At 44.6% G+C, this 20,237-nt stretch overlaps 1 protein-coding gene across 4 annotated transcripts in view; it reads right to left on the bottom strand.

The window, feature by feature from the left end:
* Positions 1-20,237, bottom strand: part of LOC139535897 (bone morphogenetic protein 1-like) — a 69,473-nt gene that overhangs the window by 27,902 nt on the left and 21,334 nt on the right. For all 4 annotated transcript variants that reach the window (XM_071335783.1, XM_071335794.1, XM_071335805.1 and 1 more), the window contains 2 exons: positions 6,856-6,958; positions 6,235-6,351 (listed from right to left, as the gene is read on the bottom strand). In XM_071335783.1, coding sequence (XP_071191884.1) covers positions 6,235-6,351; positions 6,856-6,958 — 220 coding nt within the window. The remainder of the gene's footprint in view (positions 1-6,234; positions 6,352-6,855; positions 6,959-20,237) is intronic.

Below are 20,237 nucleotides of genomic sequence, written 5' to 3' on the forward strand. Positions count from 1 at the left end.
TCGGGGTAGACTATACTCTCTGTCGGCTCCCGAACGTAAGGCTCTCGAGGATTATCTGTCTGTTTCTCTCGACGCCGGTACCGTGGTGCCTTCTTCCTCTCCCGCCGGAGCGGGGTTTTTTTTTGTTAAGAAGAAGGACGGTACTCTGCGCCCCTGCGTGGATTATCGAGGGCTGAATGACATAACGGTTAAGAATCGTTATCCGCTTCCCCTTATGTCGTCAGCCTTCGAGATTCTGCAGGGAGCCAGGTTCTTTACTAAGTTGGACCTTCGTAACGCTTACCATCTCGTGCGCATCAGAGAGGGGGACGAGTGGAAAACGGCGTTTAACACTCCGTTAGGGCATTTTGAATACCGGGTTCTGCCGTTCGGTCTCGCTAATGCTCCAGCTGTCTTTCAGGCATTAGTTAATGATGTACTGAGAGACATGCTGAACATCTTTGTTTTCGTTTACATTGACGATATCATGATTTTTTCACCGTCACTCGAGATTCATGTTCAGCACGTTCGACGTGTACTCCAGCGCCTTTTAGAGAATTGTCTCTACGTGAAGGCTGAGAAGTGCGCCTTTCATGTCTCCTCTGTCACATTTCTCGGTTCTGTTATTTCCGCTGAAGGCATTCAGATGGACCCCGCTAAGGTCCAGGCTGTCAGCGATTGGCCCGTTCCTAAGTCACGTGTCGAGTTGCAGCGCTTTCTCGGTTTCGCTAATTTCTATCGGCGTTTCATTCGTAATTTCGGTCAAGTGGCTGCCCCTCTCACAGCTCTGACTTCTGTCAAGACGTGCTTTAAGTGGTCCGGTTCCACCCAGGGAGCTTTTGATCTCCTCAAGAAGCGTTTTACATCCGCTCCTATCCTTGTTACTCCTGACGTCACTAAACAATTCATTGTCGAGGTTGACGCTTCAGAGGTGGGCGTGGGAGCCATTTTGTCCCAGCGCTTCCATTCTGACGATAAGGTCCATCCTTGCGCTTATTTTTCTCATCGCCTGTCGCCATCGGAACGCAACTATGATGTGGGTAACCGCGAACTGCTCGCCATCCGCTTAGCCATAGGCGAATGGCGACAGTGGTTGGAGGGGGCGACCGTCCCTTTTGTCGTTTGGACTGACCATAAGAACCTTGAGTACATCCGTTCTGCCAAACGACTTAACCTCTTATGGCTGCAAGGGAAATTATTGAGTAGCCAGAAAAAAGGTGCCCATTTCAAACGGCCTCGTACTCAATTCTTGCTCGTACAATATGCATATTATTTATTACCTTTGGATATAAAACACCTTCTAGTTTCTAAAACAGGTTTAATTATTTCTCTAAGTGAAACATAACTCTTTTTACAGCCCATTTTCTGGAAAAAGTGAATTTTCCAAGAAGCTATGTCTCTCTTCAAGATACTCTCTATAAAAGGCCTTGGCACTTGGGACTGTACAAACACGTCACACATCTTCCCCTGGTTGTCATGCGGAAGTGAGAGAAAAAAGGACTTGATTATCTCTGTCAGGGACTGAAAGGAACCTCTTTGAGTGATAAGTGCGCACTTTATAATTTTTTCTGGGCGCGAAGTAGGAACTGGACCGCGCTCCTGGAAAACACTCGTTATAGGTGAATATGACCTCCAGCTTCGATTTTCTTTGATACATGTCACAAAATCATCCTAAAGTATGTTTTTTCAATATACTTTAATTATATTATTGAAATTTATTCTGGACTTTAGACGTGATGCGACGCAAGAATTTTGTCAAGACGGAGAGGTTAGCATGGCATGGCCAGTGTGTCATGCTAATTCAACAGGGACATCGTTCGTTCTAGGTCCAAATGAACACGGTTCTGAACAAAGGACCCTTTGGAGAACATTCTGATGGAAAATCAACAAAGATAAGGACCCAATTTGGGATGCTTTTTCATATATCTGTCGAACTGTGCTATCGCTAGCGTTTGACTAGAATCAATGCTGCTGTGTGCTAGCTATTGTAGTAAGCTAATATAACGATATATTGTGTTTTCGCTGTAAAACACTTCAGAAATCGGAAATATTGTCTGTATTCACAAGATCTTTCTCTTTCATTAGCTATCCACCATATATTTTTCTGAAATCTTTTCTGATGTGAAATTAGAAGTAGACGTTGGTGTCTGTTTTCTCTGGCTACTGCCGTGCGATTTCTTACTGTAGCTATGATGGTAGCAGTAATGTAAAACTGATTTATAGCTAAAATATGCATTTTTTTTGAACAAAACATAGATTTATTGTGTAACATGTTATAGGACTGTCATCTGAGGGAGTTTTTTCTAGGTTATTTAGGTTAGTTCTAGGTTAGTTAGGTTGGCTTTGCATGCTAGCTGCATGCTAGCTGCATGCTACCGGTGCTGTGAAAAATAAGTGTCTCTCTTTTTGTATTTGGTGGTGAGCTAACATGAATATATGTGGTGTTTTCGCTGTAAAACATTTAAAGAATCTGAAATATTGTCTGTATTCACAAGATCTTTCTCTTTCATTAGCTATCCACCATATATTTCTCTGAAATGTTTTCTGAAGTGTAATAAGGTAGTTGACGTTGGTGCACGTCAAGCTCGTTGGGCGTTGTTTTTCGCTCGTTTCGAGTTCGTGATTTCTTATCGCCCGGGAAATAAGAACACCAAGCCTGATGCCTTATCCCGTCTCTTTAGTTCTTCTGTGGCTTCTACCGACCCCGAGGGGATTCTCCCTGAAGGGCGTGTTGTCGGGTTGACTGTCTGGGGAATTGAGAGACAGGTAAAGCAAGCACTCACTCACACTGCGTCGCCGCGCGCTTGTCCTAGTAACCTTCTGTTCGTTCCTGTCTCTACTCGTCTGGCTGTTCTTCAGTGGGCTCACTCTGCCAAGTTAGCTGGCCACCCCGGCGTTCGGGGTACGCTTGCTTCTATTCGACAGCGGTTTTGGTGGCCTACTCAGGAGCGTGACACGCGCCGTTTCGTGGCTGCTTGTTCGGACTGCGCGCAGACTAAGTCAGGTAACTCTCCTCCTGCCGGTCGTCTCAGACCGCTTCCCATTCCTTCTCGACCATGGTCTCACATCGCCTTAGACTTTATTACCGGTCTGCCTTCGTCTGCGGGGAAGACTGTGATTCTTACGGTTGTCGATAGGTTCTCTAAGGCGGCACATTTCATTCCCCTCGCTAAGCTTCCTTCCGCTAAGGAGACGGCACAAATCATCATTGAGAATGTGTTCAGAATTCATGGCCTCCCGTTAGACGCCGTTTCAGACAGAGGCCCGCAATTCACGTCACAGTTTTGGAGGGAGTTCTGTCGTTTGATTGGTGCTTCCGTCAGTCTCTCTTCCGGGTTTCATCCCCAGTCTAACGGTCAAGCAGAAAGGGCCAATCAGTCGATTGGTCGCATATTACGCAGCCTTTCTTTTCGAAACCCTGCGTCTTGGGCAGAACAGCTCCCCTGGGCAGAATACGCTCACAACTCGCTTCCTTCGTCTGCTACCGGGCTATCTCCGTTTCAGAGTAGTCTTGGGTACCAGCCTCCTCTGTTCTCGTCCCAGCTCGCCGAGTCCAGCGTTCCCTCCGCTCAGGCTTTTGTCCAACGTTGTGAGCGCACCTGGAGGAGGGTCAGGTCTGCACTTTGCCGTTACAGGGCGCAGACTGTGAGAGCCGCCAATAAACGTAGGATTAAGAGTCCTAGGTATTGTCGCGGTCAGAGAGTGTGGCTTTCCACTCGTAACCTTCCCCTTACGACAGCTTCTCGCAAGTTGACTCCGCGGTTCATTGGTCCGTTCCGTGTCTCTCAGGTCGTCAATCCTGTCGCTGTGCGACTGCTTCTTCCGCGACATCTTCGTCGCGTCCACCCTGTCTTCCATGTCTCCTGTGTCAAGCCTTTTCTTCGCGCCCCCGTTCGTCTTCCCTCCCCCCCCCCGTCCTTGTCGAGGGCGCACCTATTTACAAGGTACGGAAGATCATGGACATGCGTTCTCGGGGACGTGGTCACCAGTACTTAGTGGATTGGGAGGGTTACGGTCCTGAGGAGAGGAGTTGGGTTCCATCTCGGGACGTGCTGGACCGTTCGTTGATTGATGATTTCCTCCGTTGCCGCCAGGGTTCCTCCTCGAGTGCGCCAGGAGGCGCTCGGTGAGTGGGGGGGTACTGTCATGTTTTGTCATTGATTATCATGTCTTGTCCCTGTGCTTCCCTTCTATTCGTTTCCCTCTGCTGGTCTTATTAGGTTCTTTCCCTCTTTCTTTCCCTCTCTCGCTCTCTCTCTCTATCGTTCCGTTCCTGCTCCCAGCTGTTCCTCATTCTCCTAACTACCTCATTTACTCTTTCACACCTGTCCCCTATTTTGCCCTCTGATTAGAGGCCCTATTTCTCCCTCTGTTTTCCGCTTCTGTCCTTGTCGGATCCTTGTTTGATGTTTGCTGTTCTGTGCCCTTGTTCCGCCCTGTCGTGTTTTTGCCTTCTTCAGATGCTGCGTGTGAGCAGGTGTCTATGTCAGCTACGGCCTGTGCCTTCCCGAAGCGACCTGCAGTCTGTGGTCGCGTCTCCAGTCGTTCCTCTCTACTGACGAGAGGATTTCAGTTTTCCTGTTTTGGATTTACCTAAGATAATATCCAGGAGTATCGTGTTTTGTTTAAGACTGGAATAAAGACTCTGTTTCTATTAAGTCGCTTTTGGGTCCTCATTCACCAGCATAACAAGTTGGGGGGGTTTCACACCTAGTCCAAGTTGGGGGGGGGGGGGGGGGTTCACACCTAGCTCGGCTATTAGACAATTCTTTAGTAAAGGTTGAATAGTTAATTGTTCAGCTAATACTTTTCCCCCTTTCCACTTGTTAAAGATTCCAATTGATAAAGTGTTTCTAGCCACAATCGGCCCCAACCCCAATTAATACATTTGGGCACAGTCAATAACGTGCTGGACTTCGGGCTAGAATGTTGAGGGTTTGAAACCTGCTTCCTGCTTGTTTCATTACATTATTATGCCGGTCTCAAACCAACTAGCCTGGATTGTTACTCCCATCTCGTTCCTCGCCCTCTTCCACGCTTCATTCTCCACCTGAGTGGCTCGCTTGTGGGCGTGCTTTTAGGATATGGTAGCACCTTTGGTTGTGTGTCAAGAATTAAACATAGCAAGTTTGTATGAAGGTCTGGTTATTCAGAGGCAAATAGTAATATGCTCTAAACCGCTCTGGTGACAAACAAACTTTGCTGCCCTGTTTTCAATCGTCCACATGGCTGGGAGAACCTCCTCAGATTAATGCAGATGAAGTGAGTTAGATATGCATAGGAAGTGTAGTGTACTGTTTTTTTCTTCTGTATATATTAATTACAAATCAGCCTTTACTTAAATCATGTTTCTAGTATATTGCATAGTTACAATGTGTAATCATTGATGTCCCAGGAGCGGCAGTGTTAAACACCGTTGAAGTGTATAATTGTAATACATACATGCAGACAAAGCATCATTCAAAGAATGAAGTTTGATACACCTGGTATTGGATATAACTGAAAAAATACTTGCTAAATAGCGATTTTCGTAAATTAACTTTATGACAAAAAAATATGCACAATCGTTTGTCTCAACATTAACATATTCCTCTCAATTGTACATTCTTTGCTTGACTCATTATAATTACTTACATTTGCTTCCACCGTAATGTTTTTGTCAGACACCTTTGCTGAAGAAAGTCACCAGCGACGGGTGGCATAACGTCAAATTCATCATTGGAACCACTCAATATGATTGGTCATATAAAAACCTTGGGACCCAAATGCATAATGAGTGCTCTAACTCCCCCCTGCGGTGGTCTGGAGCAATGAAGCCGTGACGCTGGGTATCTCAAAGTCCCGCGGTGTAAGCTCGCAACTTTTAAAGGAGGAACCACTGTACCACCCCTACCTTATCACAACACAACTGATTGGCTCAAACGCATTAAGAAGGAAATAAATTCCACAAATTAACCTGTTAATTAAAATGCATTCCAGGTAACTACCCCATGAAGCTGGTTGAGAGAATTCAAAGCTGTCATCCAGGCAAAGGGTGGCTACTTTGAAGAATCTCAAATATACACTTTTTTGGTTACTACGTGATTCCATATGTGTATTTCATAGTTTTGATGTCTTCACTATTAATCTACAATGTAGAAAATAGTAAAAATAAAGAAAAACCCTTGAACGAGTAGATGTGTCCAAACTTTTGACTGGTACTGTATATAAACAAAATATAAACAATATGGACTATGGTCAAACGGCTGATGTTACCTTCATACACGGCTGAGAAGCCCTTGCCCACCCAGTTGCTGCTGCTTCTGAACTCTATCCATAGCCGACTATCCGTGGAAACGATAGGGCCAGGTAGACTGTCCCCACAGTAACGGCCTGATGCAAAAGATAAAACAAAAACACCACAACAACTCCAGGGTAATGACTAATAACAACACTGAGATAGGCAGCTCTTGGGCTGGGATTCATTCCAATCTGAGTTAGATCCATCTTATTGTGAGATTTACATTTAAAGGTAATTTCCAATTGTGCCGACATGTGCAAAGTTTACTGTGAATGCTGTCTCCATGAATGAGGGAACACTACCTTTTAAAGGTGCATAGCTGAGAAGGGGCTATTGGATTGAATCCGAGGCATAGTTTATCACTATTACACAGACAGCTGGCGATGTCTGATCTTTATGCATCAGTCTATTATTCTGAACATATTGTACATTCCAACCATTCTAACATTTTTCTGCTCTAGGATTTAAAAATCTCAGGTGAACATTAACTTGATTGGATGTTTTCTGAAAGAGTTATTGGCAGATGTAGATAGCAGACCTCTCCGGAGAGTTCTCTATGGATGGGTTCTACTCTAAATCTTTTTCCAAGTAAAGACCTTTCAGAGGGGCTTTTCTCCCGAACCCGTCTCGGACCTCCACATGGTCATACCAGCACAAGTGACTCCTGTAGAGGTCCATGGCAGTAATGTTCAGAATTATCTGTGTGTGAGAAAGAGAGAGAGAGAGAGAGAGAGAGAGAGAGAGAGAGAGAGAGAGAGAGAGAGAGAGAGAGAGAGAGAGAGAGAGAGAGAGAGAGAGAGAGAGAGACAGGCAGACAGACAGACAGACACGCAGACAGACAGACAGAAATGAAGATAGGGAGAGATAAAAGAAAGTAGAGTTTGTTAAGGGTAGCACATAAAGGTAAGAGGAAGTCAAGCGTTTCTTCTCGAGTGATCGATAGAGCAGCGGAATTAAATTCAGATTGAGTTGTCAGGCAATGTAGCCAATGCACCTCACTTGAATCAAACCAGAACTATCCTCCCCTTTGTTATAGGATACCGTATATTTGTTGTCAAGTGAACTGATTAGGGGTTGCAAAGTTTACCAGTAAACTATCAGAATTTTGGTATCTTTCAAGAATATCACAATATATCTAATGGCCCTTTTGGGTACATCAGATTAGGTGTCTGTAATAATCTCTGGCCCTCTGTGTGGCTTTATCACATAAAATATATAAAATAATTAAATAAGATAATTTAAAAAAATGTAATAGAATGACAACGCTGTAAAACATTGTCCTAAATACAAACCAGCAATTTTGTGAAAAGCATTGGTGTTTAATATGAGGGTTTCAGCATGAAATATCATTTTTATTTTTATTTACACATTTTTATTTATTTTACTACGTCATTATGAATTTGTTGTCAATGTGTTGGTGTCAAACGGGTGTCGGTTGTGAAAAAAGTCAATAGTTGGAAGCGTTGCAGAGAAAATAATGCCATTGTTGATTAAATGCTTTTTTCATTAATTAGGCTATTTTCTTTACATTTACATTTTACATTTAAGTCATTTAGCAGACGCTCTTATCCAGAGCGACTTACAAATTGGAAAGTTCATACATATTCATCCTGGTCCCCCCATGGGGAATGAACCCACAACCCTGGCGTTGCAAGCGCCATGCTCTACCAACTGAGCCACACGGGACCACTTTTCAACCATATGGTCTATCTGCTAGAAACTCATGGACAGAATGTGACTCCTTTCAGGAAACTAGGTGTATGTCGCACATCACCACTTCACAGGAGCGTAACATAAACATTTATTTTTAGTAATATTTATTTTTAGCAATAAAAATATACATTTATTTTTTTATCAAAATGCGTTTTTTGGGGCAGAAATGCCTTCTGAAACGTGAACTTCATGTGCCTTAATAACAAACTTGTATTCCAGCCATAAATACAAATACAATCGTTAAATTAAGAGTCTAGATTGTTTAGCCACGGAAAAAGACAGGAACATTCACGCTAGCCATGATTGACTGAGATAATGGATGGGCTGGACATGCCGGGAGATGTTTGGATTGGTCTGCCATTTAGCATGCTTCCGTCTATAATGTGAGCTGTTCAGTATGTGTTGACAGTCCTTTCTACCGCACCGTTTTTGAAAAATATAACATTAGCCATCGAGAAATACAAAAGTTTTGCTACTTTTGTCAACAACATTGAAGCCCTGAATTTAGCAGGCGTTATCGACAGATCAGTTGGAAAATGTGATGGGCTACTTTCTGCACATGCCACGTAGTTAAATGGTTCCAGTCTGCCATGAAGCGTTCACCCATGTATACGGACGGGTAAGAGTCTAGCTACATTTTCAGATATAAGTTTGTAATTTTGTCATTAAGTCATTTTTATTGCAAGTTAAAGCATACTGTTAGTTAGCTAGCAAACATTAGCTTGCTGACTCAAAAGCTAACTTAACGTGTATGATCTGTGTAGTAATATTATTCAAATCAGAAAACCATTTGCATTGCTAGTTATAGCTTAATATTAGCTAGCTAACATTGAACCTAGTTTGTTAGCTTCAGCTACCTGCAGATTCATACTACAGCTATGACAATGTTTATATTGGTAGTAGTATGCGTTGGGATTATGCCGGTCCATTGTTTAGCTAGTTAGCTACATGTCTAAACAAAAGACTCCATTTCGGCTGGACTATTACATGACCCATCAAATTAGCCGGGTATTTTTATCTGGACACTTTCTGTTTTTGATATTGCTGCTATGCAAGTAACCATTTCACTGTACCATTTACACCTTCTGTACTGTATCCTGTGCATGTGACAAAGAAACGTAGATTTGATTTGATATAGCATGTGTTTACCACATAGACTCACATGTGAATCCTTAAAAAGATAGGTGGGGTTAAGGCTTAAGAGGGTGTGAACGATGTTGAATAGGTGTAGACAAAAAAAGAGTTCTCCAGTAGGTGTACTAAAACATTCAAGGCCATTTTCTCAAAAGTAGGGTTACAAGTTTATCAACTTTCAAAGCAGAATTACTTTCCCATTGTTCCTAAACTGCAGTGTATGATATACTATTTTCTAACTCTGAGTCTCTACTTCTTTCCAACACAAGTTCTAATTTTGCTACATAAGACCGAATCGAGGCGGTCGGTCACATACAGTGCATTCGGAAAGTATTCAGACCCCTTGACTTTTTCCACTTTTTGTTACATTACAGCTTAATTCTAAAATGTATTAAATAAATAGAAATCATCAATATACACACATCCTCTTTCCATTGATCATCCTTGAGATCTTTCTACAGCTTGATTGGAGTCCACCTGTGGTATATTCAATTGATTCGACATGATTTCGAAAGGCACACACCTATCTACCTAAGAAAAAATGAAAAAATGAAAAATAAAGTACATTACAATTATTTATTTTACGGGGACTGAATGCTGAGTTAAGGCTCCCAGGCTTGCAAGGACAGATCAGATACAAATTCAATTAGCACTAAGGTGCGAAGTAAATGGTGTCGAGGCCTTTGGGGCCAACAAGTAGCAGGATTATTTGAAGCATCCCCTGAAGCCCCCTCCTGCTGTTCAAAGCCCATTCACTGGCATTTTCTACAAGAAATCTGCTTCCAGAAATAAAAGCTTCTCCCAAGTGGGTGTGACACCTGCTCCCGTTGCCTGCTGCACTGCTGCTTAGATTCCACCTGGCGATCTGTTCACCGTCTGCCCTGGCCTGTCTCCCCCTGTCTGGTACAGGTACCGCCACCACACTCATCCCTCATCCCGCCACCACACTTCTCCCGAGATTTCGCTCGCCTCCAGCACTCACACACTGTTGGGGTGAGTGACTCTGAACTTACAATGGCTAGCCCCAAGTCTTTATATACTTTATTTTTTTATTGTACATTTTGCCTCTTGACTCCTGCATACCTTGTTGACAACAAACTTTCTTTACCCAACCGTGGGACAGACTATGTTTGTTACCACACTCGGGACTCTGACTCTCTAATGGTTACACAGACTTTTGGCTTCCCATCCTATTCTAACCACCTCTCACCGGCTTTGTATTCATGTTACCTGATGAAATTGCTGTACAATATGATCTTGTTGCCATCTGATGCACATTCAGAAGTCATAAATCAGCCCTGCAGAACTCTCCCTGTCCTATGCCGTGCCTTGATTGTATTACTGATGATATCTGGAAATGTGCATGTACACCTTGGCCCATCTACTGTTGCTAGCCCCAATTCTGACTTGTGCTCTGATTTCTGCTTCACTGATTTCTGCTCTCATAAAAGCCTGGGTTTTCTGCACGTTAACACAAGAAGCGTATTACCTAAAATGGATTAACTGAAAGTGTGGGTTCACAGCTACAATCCAGATGTTTTGGTCATTACTGAGACGTGGTTAAGGAAGAGTGTTTTGGATACTGATGTTAACTTCTTATGGCTGCAGGGGCAGTATTGAGTAGCTTGGATGAAAGGTGCACAGAGGTGCCCAGAGTAAACGGCCTGCTCCTCAGTCATAGTTGCTAATATATGTATATTATTATTAGTATTGGATAGAAAACACTCTGAAGTTTCTAAAACTAGTTGAATTATGTCTGTGAGTATAACAGAACTCATATGGCAGGCAAAAACCTGAGAAGTTCCACTTCCTGTTTGGATGGTAGATTTTCAACCAAGATCCCATTGAAATTACAGCGAGATACGGATGAGTTTTCACTTCCTATGGCTTCCACTAGATGTCAACAGTCAATAGAACTTTGTCTGATGACTCTAATGTGAAGGAGGGCCGAAGGAGACAGGAATGATTCACCACTGCCATGAGGTGACCACACATTGAACACCCGCGTTCACGTGAGAGGCAGCTCCGTTCCATCGCTCAACTGAAGTCAATGTAGTTCTCCGGTTGGAACGTTATTCAAGATGTCTGTTAACTTCTTGCAACTATAGGGGGTGCTGTTCCGCATTAGCATTTTTTGGTCTCCAAATTAAACGGCCTATTGCTCAATTCTTGATCGTACAATATGCATATCCTTACTAATATTGGATAGAAAACACTGTCTAGTTTCTAAAACCGTTTGAAGTATGTCTGTGGGTGACCCAGAACTCCCTCTACAGCAAAAATCCTGACATGACTTGCGAAGGTCTGAGAATTATCCTCTGATCTGGGTTCAGTTTTAAAGCCTGTGTATATCCTATGGCTGGAATTGAACTGCACCCGCCTTCCCCTGGATGTCAGTAACCAATGAGAAGTGGAATGGTCTGTCTACGTAGCTGTCCGAGGTTATAAAGCCGGATGGAACGAGAGTACCTTTCTTTGTCTCGTTCGTCATGGCGCCTGGCAAGAAGTCAGGATGAAATTTTGGAACGCTCAGTTATCGACCAGAGATGTATCCGTCTGTAATTTAATTAAATATAGGTGTTAGAAACATCATAACGATGTTATTTGAAACCGATTTATATCAGTTTATGCGAGTATAGTGCTATTTTTCTGAATTTCCTTTGTATCTAGTTTGAGGATTTGGACATGTGTGTGCGACATAGCTAATGGTAGCAGCTAGTTCCAAAGGTGAAGAGGACGTTTTACAACAAAGCAACTATTCTTTTGAAGAAAAGACACATTGCCCAAGATACTGATGGAAGCTCGTCCAAAAGTAGGTACTATTTATGATGTTATTACGTATTTATGTGGAAAAATGTCATAGTGTTTGCGCGCCACTTTTGCAGGCACTGGTCTGGCTGCAACGCACACTATATGTCTAGTAACGTTAATTTTAAAAATCTAACATAGCGATTGCATTAAGAACTAATTTATCTTTCGATTGTTGTCCAACTTATATTTTTTAGTCAAGTTTATGAATAGTATTTTTATAAGAATAGGCGCTAATCCAAAATGGCGCCGGCCAGAATACATGCAATGTTTGTAGTGATTACATAGTATAACCACGATTTATGCTGCTAAATATGCACATTTTCGAACAAAAGCTATATGCATTGTGTAATATGATGTTACAGGTCTGTCATCTGATGAAGTATATCAAGGTTAGTCAAATTATATATCTTTTGTTGGGTTGTTACGATCGCTAACATTTACAGCTGGTAAATGCGGTTGTGATTCTGGCTATTGTGGTACGCTCATATAATGCTATATTGTGTTTTCGCTGTAAAACACTTAGAAAATCTGAAATATTCTCTGGATTCACAAGATCTGTGTCTTTCGATTGCTGTAGGCTGTCTATTTTTCTGAAGTGTTTTAGGATGATTCTTTTGGTAATTGACGTCGGTCTCTGGGGTCTCTGTAATTATTCCGGCTGCTTCCAACGCTATTTCAGATTGCAGCTGCAATGTAGAACTGTGATTTCTACCTGAAATATGCACTTTTTTCTAACAAAAACTATCCTATACCATGAATATGTTATCAGACTGTCATCTGAAGAGGTTTTTTCTTGGTTAGTGGCTATCAATATCTTAGTTTAGCCGAATTGGTGATAGCACCTGATGGAGTAAGAAACTGATGGAGTTAGAAAAGTGGTGTATTTTGCTAACGTGTTTAGCTAATAGATTTACATATTTTGTCTTCCCTGTAAAACATTTTAAAAATCTGAAATGGTGGCTTTATTCACAAGATCTGTATCTTTCATCTGGTGTCTTGGACTTGTGATTTAATGATATTTAGATGCTACTATCTACTTGTGAAGCTATGCTAGCTATGCTAATCAGTGTGTGGGGGGGTGGGGGGTGATCCCGGACCCGGGGTAGAGGCTCGTTAGAGGTTAACAACATTCTAAAGATTGATTCAATACATCGTTTGACATGTTTCTACTGACTGTTACGGAACTTTTGGACATTTCGTCACGTTATAGTGGACGCGCTTTGTGACTTTGGAATTGTTTACCAAACGCGCTAACCAAAGTAGCTAATTGGACATAAATAACGGACATTATCAAACAAATCAAGCATTTATTGTGGACCTGGGATTCTGATGAAGTTCATCAAAGGTAAGGAAACATTTATCATGTATTTTCTGGTTTCTGTTGACTCCAACATGGCGGCTAATTTGACTATTGTTCTAAGCTCCGTCTCAGATTATTGCATGGTTTGCTTTTTCCGTAAAGTTTTTTTGAAATCTGACACAGCGGTTGCATTAAGGAGAGGTATATCTATAATATCCATGTGTATTATCATCTACATTTATGATGAGTATTTCTGTTGAAACGATGTGGCTATGCACTATCACTGGATGTTTTTGGAACTAGTGAATGTAACGCGCCAATGTAAACTCCGATTTTTTGTTATAAATATGAACTTTATCAAACAAAACATGCATGTATTGTGTAACATGAAGTCCAATGAGTGTCATCTGATGAAGATCATCAAAGGTTAGTGATTAATTTCTGCTTTTTGTGACTGCTATCTTTCGCTGGAAAAATGGCTGTGCTTATTGTGGTTTGGTGCTGACCTAACATAATCGTTTGTAGTGCTTTCACTGAAAAGCATATTTGAAATCGGACACTTTGGTCGGATTAACAACAAGATTACCTTTAAAATGGTATAAGACACATGTATGTCTGAGGAATTTTAATTATGAGATTTCTGGGTTTTGAATTTGGCGCCCTGCACTTTCACTGGCTGTTGTCATATCATCCCGTTAGCGGGATTGCAACCATAAGAAGTTAACCTTTCTGGTTTTAACCTTTTTCGGCAAGACAGATCTTCCAAAGGTGGGGGGAGTGGCAATGTTTACCAAGGATCACCTTCAGTACTCGGTTGTCGCCACCAGGTCTGTCCCCACACAATTTGATTTGCTGGTTTTAAACATTAAACTTTCAAATAGCTCTTTGTTGACTGTTGCTGGGTGCTATTGTCCTCCATCAGCACTGGCCTGTACACTACCCGCCCTAAGCTCTCTCCTGGCCACTTACACTAAGTCTGAATTTGTCCTGCTTGGTGACCTAAACTGGGACATGCTAAACCACCTGACCAAGTCCTAAAGCAATGGGACTCCTTAAATCTTTCTCAGATTATTACCAATCCCACAAGGTATGACTCCAAACACCTAGAAAAGGCTACTCTCCTTGATGCTATCCTCACAAATAATCCTGCTAGGTATCAGTCTGGTGTTTTCTGTAATGACCTTAGTGATCACTGTTTTACAGCCTGTGTTTGTAATGGCTGCTCAGTGAAACGACTTGTCCTAATTTGTGATAGACGCTTGCTAAAAAACTTTCATGAGCAAGCCTTCCTTCATGACCTGGCCTCTGTAAATTGGTACAGAATGAGCTTGATCTGAGAATTAAAATGAGAATTAAAAACAGGTTCAGCCCCTGGTTCGACCGTGATCTTGTAGAGTTACTCCACCTCAAGAATAGCAGGCTCGGCACACGAATACTCAGTCTGACTGGCTATCATTCAGGCAAATGAGAAATAAGTGCACTCAAGCTATCCGGAAGGCCAAAGTTAGTTACTTTAAGGAGCAGTTCTCTCTCTGTGGATCTAACCCCAAGAAGTTCTGGAAAACGGTTAAAGACCTGGAGAATAAACCCTCCTCCTCACAGCTGCCCATATCCCTTAAATGTTGATGATGTGGTTGTTACTGACAAGAAGCACATGGCTGAGCTCTTTAATCACCACTTCATTAAGTCAGGATGCCTCCTTGCCTGTCCAACATTTCCTCATCTCCCACCCCTTCTAATGTGACTATCCCCGATGCTTCTCCCTCTTTTTCCCCTGCCCTGCTACAAACTTTCTCTCTGCAGGCAGTGACTGAGTCCGAGGTGCTAAAGGAGCTCCTTAAACTTGACCCCCAAAAAACATCTGGGTCAGATGGGCCTATTTCTATTTTGCCCTGTTTATCAAAAGTGTTTGAAAACTTGTCAAAAATCAACTGGCCTGGCTTTCTTGATGTCTATAGTATTCTCTCGGGTATGCAGTCTGGTTTCTGCTCAGGTTATGGATGTGTCACTGCAACCTTAAAGGTCCTCAATGATGTCACCATTGCCCTTGATTCTAAGCAATATTGTGCTGGTATTTTTAGTGACTTGGCCAAAGCTTTTGATACAGTAGACCATTCCATTATTGTGGGCTCGCTAAGGAGTATTGGTGTCTCTGAGGGGTCTTTGGGCTGGTTTGCTAACTACCTCAAAGAGTGCAGTGTATAAAATCAGAACATCTGCTGTCTCAGCCACTGTCTGTCACCAAGGCTCGATCCTAGATCCCACGCTCTTCTCAATTTACATCAACAACATAGCTCAGGCAGTAGGAATCTCTCTCATCAATTTATATGCAGATGATACAGTCTTATACTCAGCTGGCCCCTCCCTGGATTTTGTGTTAAATGCACTACAACAAAGCTTTCTTAGTGTCCAACAAGCTTTCTCTACCCATAACCTTGTCCTGAACACCTGAAAAACAAAGGTAATGTGGTTTGGTAAGGAGAATGCCCTTCTCCCCACAGGTGTGATTACTACCTCCTGATGCTTTAGAGCTTGAGGTAGTTACGTCATACAAGTACTTAGGATTATGGCTAGACGGTGCACTGTCCTCTCTCAGCACATATCAAAGCTGTAGAATAAAGTTAAATCTAGACTTGGTTTCCTCTATCGTAATCACTCCTCTTTCACCCCAGCTGCCAAAAACTAACCCTGATTCAGATGACCATCCTACCCATGATAGATTACAGAGACACAATTTATTGATCGTCAGGTAAGGGTCCTCCCAAGCAGCTAGATGTTCTTTACCATTCGGCTATCAGATATGGCACCAATACTCCTTATAGGACACATCACTGCACTCTATACTCCTCTGTAAACTGGTTATCTCTGTATACCCGTCACAAGACCCACTGGTTGATGCTTATTTATAAAAACCCTCTTAGGCCTCACTCCGCCCTATCTGAGATACAGTGGGGCAAAAAAGTATTTAGTCAGCCACCAATTGTGCAAGTTCTCCCACTTAAAAAGATGAGAGAGGCCTGTAATTTTCATCATAGGTACACTTCAACTATGACAGACAAAATGAGAAGAAAAAATTTCAGAAAATCACATTGTAGGATTTTTAATGAATTTATTTGCAAATTATGGTGGAAAATAAGTATTTGGTCAATAACAAAAGTTTATCTCAAAACTTTGTTATATACCCTTTGTTGGCAATGACAGAGGTCAAACGTTTTCTGTAAGTCTTCCCAAGGTTTTCACACACTGTTGCAGGTATTTTGGCCCATTCCTCCATGCAGATCTCCTCTAGAGCAGTGATGTTTTGGGGCTGTTGCTGGGCAACACGGACTTTCAACTCCCTCCAAAGATTTTCTATGGGGTTGAGATCTGGAGACTGGCTAGGCCACTCCAGGACCTTGAAATGCTTCTTACAAAGCCACTCCTTCGTTGCCCGGGCGGTGTGTTTGGGATCATCGTCATGCTGAAAGACCCAGCCACGTTTCATCTTCAATGCCCTTGCTGATGGAAGGAGGTTTTCACTCAAAATCTCACGATACATGGCCCCATTCATTCTTTCCTTTACACGGATCAGTCGTCCTGGTCCCTTTGCAGAAAAACAGCCCCAAAGCATGATGTTTCCACCCCCATGCTTCACAGTAGGTATGGTGTTCTTTGGATGCAACTCAGCATTCTTTGTCCTCCAAACACGACGAGTTGAGTTTTTACCAAAAAGTTATATTTTGGTTTCATCTGACCATATGACATTCCCCAATCTTCTTCTGGATCATCCAAATGCTCTCTAGCAAACTTCAGACGGGCCTGGACATGTACTGGCTTAAGCAGGGGGACACGTCTTGCACTGCAGGATTTGAGTCCCTGGCGGGGTAGTGTGTTACTGATGGTAGGCTTTGTTACTTTGGTCCCAGCTCTCTGCAGGTCATTCACTAGGTCCCCCCGTGTGGTTCTGGGATTTTTGCTCACCGTTCTTGTGATCATTTTGACCCCACGGGGTGAGATCTTGCGTGGAGCCTCAGATCGAGGGAGATTATCAGTGGTCTTGTATTTCCATTTCCTAATAATTGCTCCCACAGTTGATTTCTTCGAAACAAAGCTGCTTACCTATTGCAGATTCAGTCTTCCCAACCTGGTGCAGGTCTACAATTTTGTTTCTGGTGTCCTTTGACAGCTCTTTGGTCTTGGCCATAGTGGAGTTTGGAGTGTGACTGTTTGAAGTTGTGGACAGGTGTCTTTTATACTGATAACAAGTTCAAACAGGTGCCATTACTACAGGTAACGAGTGAAGGACAGAGGAGCCTCTTAAAGAAGAAGTTACAGGTCTGTGAGAGCCAGAAATCTTGCTTGTTTGTAGGTGACCAAATACTTATTTTCCACTATAATTAGCAAATTAATTCATTTAAAATCCTACAATGTGATTTTCTGGATTTTCTTTTCTCATTTTGTCTGTCATAGTTGAAGTGTACCTATGATGAAAATTACAGGCCTCGCTCATCTTTTTAAGTGGGAGAACTTGCACAATTGTAACGATAGTCTATGTCGTCCTCCTCATCGGACGAGGAGAAGCGAGAAGGATCGGACCAATATGCAGAGTGGTTCGTGCTCATGATGATTTTTTTAAACCGAAACTGAACACTGAAATACAAAACAATAAACGAAGTGCAGAAAACCGAAACAGTACCGTGTGGTGAAAACACTAACACGGTAGACAAACACCCACAAACCACATGTGAAACCCCGGCTGCCTAAGTATGATTCTCAATCAGGGACAACGATTGACAGCTGCCTCTGATTGAGAATCATACCAGGCCGAACACAAAAAACCCAACATAGAAAACACACATAGACAACCCACCCCAACTCACGCCCTGACCATACTAAATAAATGCAAAATAAGGGAAAATAAGGTCAGGAACGTGACAGAACCCCCCCCCCCCTTAAGGTGCGAACTCCGGGCGCACCACCTAAAACTCTAGGGGAGGGTCTGGATGGGCGTCTGTCCGCGGTGGCGGCTCTGGCGCAGGACGTGGACCCCACTTAAACAATGTTTTTGTCCGCCTCCTTAATCGCCCCCCGTGGCCTTTTATGAGCGGCGATCCTCGCCGCCGACCTTGGCCTGGGGACCCTAACCATGGGTCCCGAATACACAGGGATTTCCGGCAACGCCGGACAGGCGGGAGACTCCGGCAGCGCTGGAGTGAAGGACGCCTCCGGCAGCTCCAGAGTGAAGAGCGATTTTGGCATCGCCTGGCTGACTGCAGGCTCTGGCAGATCCTGGCTGGCAGGCTCTGGCGGATCCTGGCTGGCTGGCTCTGGCAGCTCCTGGCTGGCAGGTTCTGGCAGCTCCTGGCTGGCTGGCTCTGGCAGCTCCTGGCTGGCTGGCTCTGGTAGCTCCTGGCTGGCTGACGGCTCTGGCTGGTCATGGCTGGCTGACGGCACTTGCTGCTCCTGTCTGGCGGACGGCTCTGGCTGCTCCTGTCTGGCGGACGGCTCTGGCTGCTCCTGTCTGGCGGACGGCTCTGGCTGCTCCTGTCTGGCGGACGGCTCTGGCTGCTCCTGTCTGGCGGACGGCTCTGGCTGCTCCTGTCTGGCGGACGGCTCTAGCGGCTCGGGACAGACGGGCAGCTCTCACGGCTCGGGACAGACGGGCAGCTCTGACGGCTCGGGACAGACGGGCGGCTCTGACGGCTCGGGACAGACGGGCGGCTCAGATGACGCTGGGCAGGCAGGCAGCTCAGACAGCGCTGGGCAGGCAGGCAGCTCAGACAGCGCTGGGCAGGCAGGCAGCTCAGACAACGCTGGGCAGGCAGACAGCTCAGACAGCGCTGGGCAGGCAGGCAGCTCAGACGGCGCTGGGCAGGCAGGCAGCTCAGACGGTGCTGGGCAGGCAGGCAGCTCAGACAGCGCTGGGCAGGCAGGCAGCTCAGACAGCGCTGGGCAGGCAGGCAGCTCAGACAGCGCTGGGCAGACGGGTACACCTGTAGGGAGGAGACGGAGAGACAGCCTGGTGCGGGGGGCTGCCACCGGAGGACTGGTACGTGGAGGTGGCACCGGATATACCGGACCGTGAAGGAGTACACGCGCTCTTGAGCACCGAGCCTGCCCAACCTTACCAGGTTGAATGGTCCCCGTAGCCCTGCCAGTGCGGCGAGGTGGAATAGCCCGCACTGGGCTATGCTGGCGAACCGGGGACACCATTTGTAAGGCTGGTGCCATGTACGCCGGCCCGAGGAGACGCACTGGAGACCAGATGCGTTGGGCCGGCTTCATGACACCCGGCTCGATGCCCAACCTAGCCCTACCAGTGCGGCGAGGTGGAGTAGCCCGCACTGGGCTAAGCACGCGTACTGGGGACACCGTGCGCTCCACCGCATAACACGGTGTCTGACCAGTACGACGCCCTCTCAATCCACGGTAAGCACGGGGAGTTGGCTCAGGTCTCCTACCCAGCTTTGCCACACTCTGCGTGTTCCCCCCCCCCCCAAGAAATGTTTTGGTCTGACTCGGGCTACCAACCGCGTCGCCGCGCTGCCTCCTCATACCAGCGCCTCTCTGCCTTCGCTGCCTCCAACTCGGTTTTAGGACGGCGATATTCCCCTGGCTGAGCCCAGGGTCCCTTGCCGTCCAGAATCTCCTCCCACGTCCATGAGTCCTGGATTTTTCTCCGCTGCTGCTGCTGCTGTCGCTGCCCTTTTCCACTCTGCTTGGTCCTTTGTTGGTGGGTGTTTCTGTAACGATAGTCTATGTCGTCCTCCTCATCGGACGAGGAGAGGCGAGAAGGATCGGACCAATATGCAGAGTGGTTCGTGCTCATGATGATTTATTAAAACCGAAACTGAACACTGAAATACAAAACAATAAACGAAGTGCAGAAAACCGAAACAGTACCGTGTGGTGAAAACACTAACACGGTAGACAAACACCCACAAACCACACGTGAAACCCCGGCTGCCTAAGTATGATTCTCAATCAGGGACAACGATTGACAGCTGCCTCTGATTGAGAATCATACCAGGCCGAACACAA

This window comes from Salvelinus alpinus, chromosome 1 (assembly GCF_045679555.1).
Source record: "Salvelinus alpinus chromosome 1, SLU_Salpinus.1, whole genome shotgun sequence".
NCBI classification, from domain to species: domain Eukaryota; kingdom Metazoa; phylum Chordata; class Actinopteri; order Salmoniformes; family Salmonidae; genus Salvelinus; species Salvelinus alpinus.